Consider the following 2,942-nt stretch of genomic DNA (forward strand, 5'->3'; position numbering starts at 1 on the left):
CCCCGTTAAAGGGTTTTTTTTGGGGAGTTTTTCCTGATCAGCTGTGAGGGTCATAAGGACAGAGGGATGTCGTATGCTGTAAAGCCCTGTGAGGCAAATAGTGATTTGTGATATTGGGCTTTATAAATAAAATTGATTGATTGATTGATTGATTGATTCAGAGAATTTACAAGGTCCTCAGCCGACAGGAAGTACCCATAATTCTTTGTGCACGATTTGCCTGAATTCAAAGCAGAGCCTCTTTAGTGACTCACACCTGGGCCCACATTAACCTGGGTCCATCATGCGTTCACTTAACGTTAGGAAGGAGTCTCACCGAGACTCTGTAGAACCCTTTTTAGGTAGGAAGAATCCTTCCTACCTAGGAAGCATCCTTGATCTTGAGAAGCTTTAAGAGTTAACCCCTTCAGTACCTTCCTCTGGTGGCTCAGCTGCTCCCTCTAGAGGAGGTAACGTGACTCCTGCATTCTGGTCTAACGCTGACATCACCAGCTGTGACAGCGCTCCCACATCTGGACACACAAACACAGACAACACGTTTGTTTCCTGCTGTAAAGATTAATTGATCAGTTCTTTGATTAATCACCGATTGATCTGATCATCAGTTCATCAGTTTTTTTATTTAACAAAAAGTCAAATATTCAGATTTAATGTGAATATTTTCTGGTTTCTTTGCGACACTGAACTGAACGTCTCTGAGGACAAATCAGGACGCTGATCCATCCATCATGGAACTGATCGATCCATCGTGGTAGTGATCGACAGAAGAATCAATAATGAAAATAATTTTTAGTTTCAGCCTCAGTTTTGAGCCGTCAAGCTTTAATCTGCTGAAAGAGATAAAAACTGACCTGAGAGCAGTTTCATACAATAACAGGGACTTAGGGGTTCGTGAAGGACTCTCAGTCTCATCCCGTCAAACACGTCGCTATGTCAGACGTCTCAGCACCAGACTGCGACACACAGAGGAAACCTTCAGTGGCGGCAGATTGTGACGCTGCCCTCAAAGGGCGGATGATATAAAGACCGAGACAGTGCGTACAGGTCAGGTGGGAGCGGAGGTGGGCGGTTGAAACAAACTCTGAACTTTCAACAAGAAGCTCGCTGTTCACTTCCTGTCAAACTAAAAGTCACTCCAGCTATTTTAATAACAACGTAGAGTGGCAGTACGTGTAGCATGCTACACTAGTAATGACACGGTGACAACCATCGTTTTTTTAAACCAAACCATGACGTGTTTTTGTTTGTTTGTTTGTTTTTTAACCAATCAGGTGCTTCCATGTTTAAACATCAGGAAATCAATCTAAAAACAAAAAGTTTAACCTACAGTCTGAGTTTATTTTGAAAAAGATTGTACACAGAAACTGTCTACTTCCTGTCAATACTAAACTTTATTTTGAAAAGCCACAGTGAATGTAACAAGTGCAAATTAATACGCCGTCCCTGAACGTCCTGAACTGAAGCAGGACAGAGCGTCATATTTAGACGTGTTGGTCTCTGACAAAGCGACGGTATTTGGCGAGTTGAGACGAGAACATGATGGTTCCCCCAAAATAAAACTGTTAAGGAAGAAGAAAGACAGCAGTGCCTCCGTCTGATTGGCCGACGGCTGTACCTGTGTGAGTGGCTCCAATCCTTGGCAGTGACGGGGGTCGGGGTTTACCAGCTGAGGGGGGCGGGGCTGACGGGGTGGCCAGAGTCGCATCGGTGCTAACAGCAGGGTTAGCCACACTGCTAACAATCCCTGCTAGCATGGGTATGTTAGCTAATGAGCTAACAATGTTGTCTAAGCTAACAGCATCAGCAGCAGGTGCAAGTGTGGCGGTGGAGGCAGAGTTTAATGGAGCAGTGGCAGCACCTGGGTTAGCCACAGTGCTAGCAGTTCCTGCTAAGCTAGGTATGTGGCTGGCGATGCTGTTAGCCACACTGTCTAAGGACGGGGGGGGTGGGGGGGCTGAGGGGGTGGGGGGGCTGCGGGCGGAGCCTCCAATAGCGGTGGCAAATCCAGCCAATGACGGGATACTGGTGGCGATGATGTCAGTGACTCCGGCCAGAGATGGGAAGACAGCGCCACGGTCCAGCCCAGCGACAGGAGGAGGAGCATCTACACCTGAGGAGGAGGACACAGTGACATCATCATCATCATCATCATCATCATCATCAATCAAACACAGCTGCAGTTCCTCTGATGTCCACTAGGAGATGATCACACTGAAAACTACAACTACAAACACAGGAAGTACAGTTTTTTCACAATAAGAGTCTTATTAAAAAGGGGAGACTTTCAAAGTTAATGTTACTAAATAAATAAATGTTTGATTCAGAGTCAAACAGGAAGTGGAGGTTCACTGAGTTCATGTGATTTTGCGTCTCTTTAACATCACCAGTTAGACTGGTTTGACATAATCACCAGCTGCTTCACAACGACACAGACAAACTGGTTCTACTGAAAACACAACACGCTGCAACATGTCACAACAGTCAGCACGCCACCAACACGCCACCAACACGCTCTGACCTCAGATCAGTTTAGTAAACTGTCTGCCCACAGACGGTTAGACTCAGATCACACCTCAAACATCCTCACTGTGACCTCGTCACATGTCCACGTTTGGTCATGGACTTTCCACGTCCACAAATGATGTCCAAGGTACCCTGGGTGTGTTGGTTGTTGACGTTCTGGGACGCCATGTCAACTTCAGTCTGTTACATGCATTGTCTATTTTCAAAATACACTTCTGTTTTCACAGGAAATGTACAGTTTGATACAGTCTCTTTCAAAATAAAAGCACTACATCGGTACAACACCACCAACTGATGTTTTTTTTCTTCAGCAACACGCACACACGTGGTTACGTTTAGCCGTCACACACGTGGTTACGTTTAGCCGACACACACACGTGGTTACGTTTAGCCGACACACACGTGGTTACGTTTAGCCG

The 2,942-nt window shown here is 45.8% G+C and overlaps 1 protein-coding gene across 1 annotated transcript in view; it reads right to left on the reverse strand.

Annotated features, from left to right (window-relative positions):
• Positions 1–2,942, reverse strand: part of LOC126388041 (arf-GAP with Rho-GAP domain, ANK repeat and PH domain-containing protein 1) — a 36,822-nt gene that overhangs the window by 30,198 nt on the left and 3,682 nt on the right. The window contains exons 2-3 of the mRNA XM_050040932.1: positions 1,616–2,110; positions 414–512 (exon numbers count right to left, since the gene is read on the reverse strand). Of these exons, the coding sequence (XP_049896889.1) occupies positions 414–512; positions 1,616–2,110 (594 nt within the window). The remainder of the gene's footprint in view (positions 1–413; positions 513–1,615; positions 2,111–2,942) is intronic.

The sequence above is a fragment of the Epinephelus moara genome, chromosome 3 (assembly GCF_006386435.1).
Source record: "Epinephelus moara isolate mb chromosome 3, YSFRI_EMoa_1.0, whole genome shotgun sequence".
NCBI classification, from domain to species: domain Eukaryota; kingdom Metazoa; phylum Chordata; class Actinopteri; order Perciformes; family Serranidae; genus Epinephelus; species Epinephelus moara.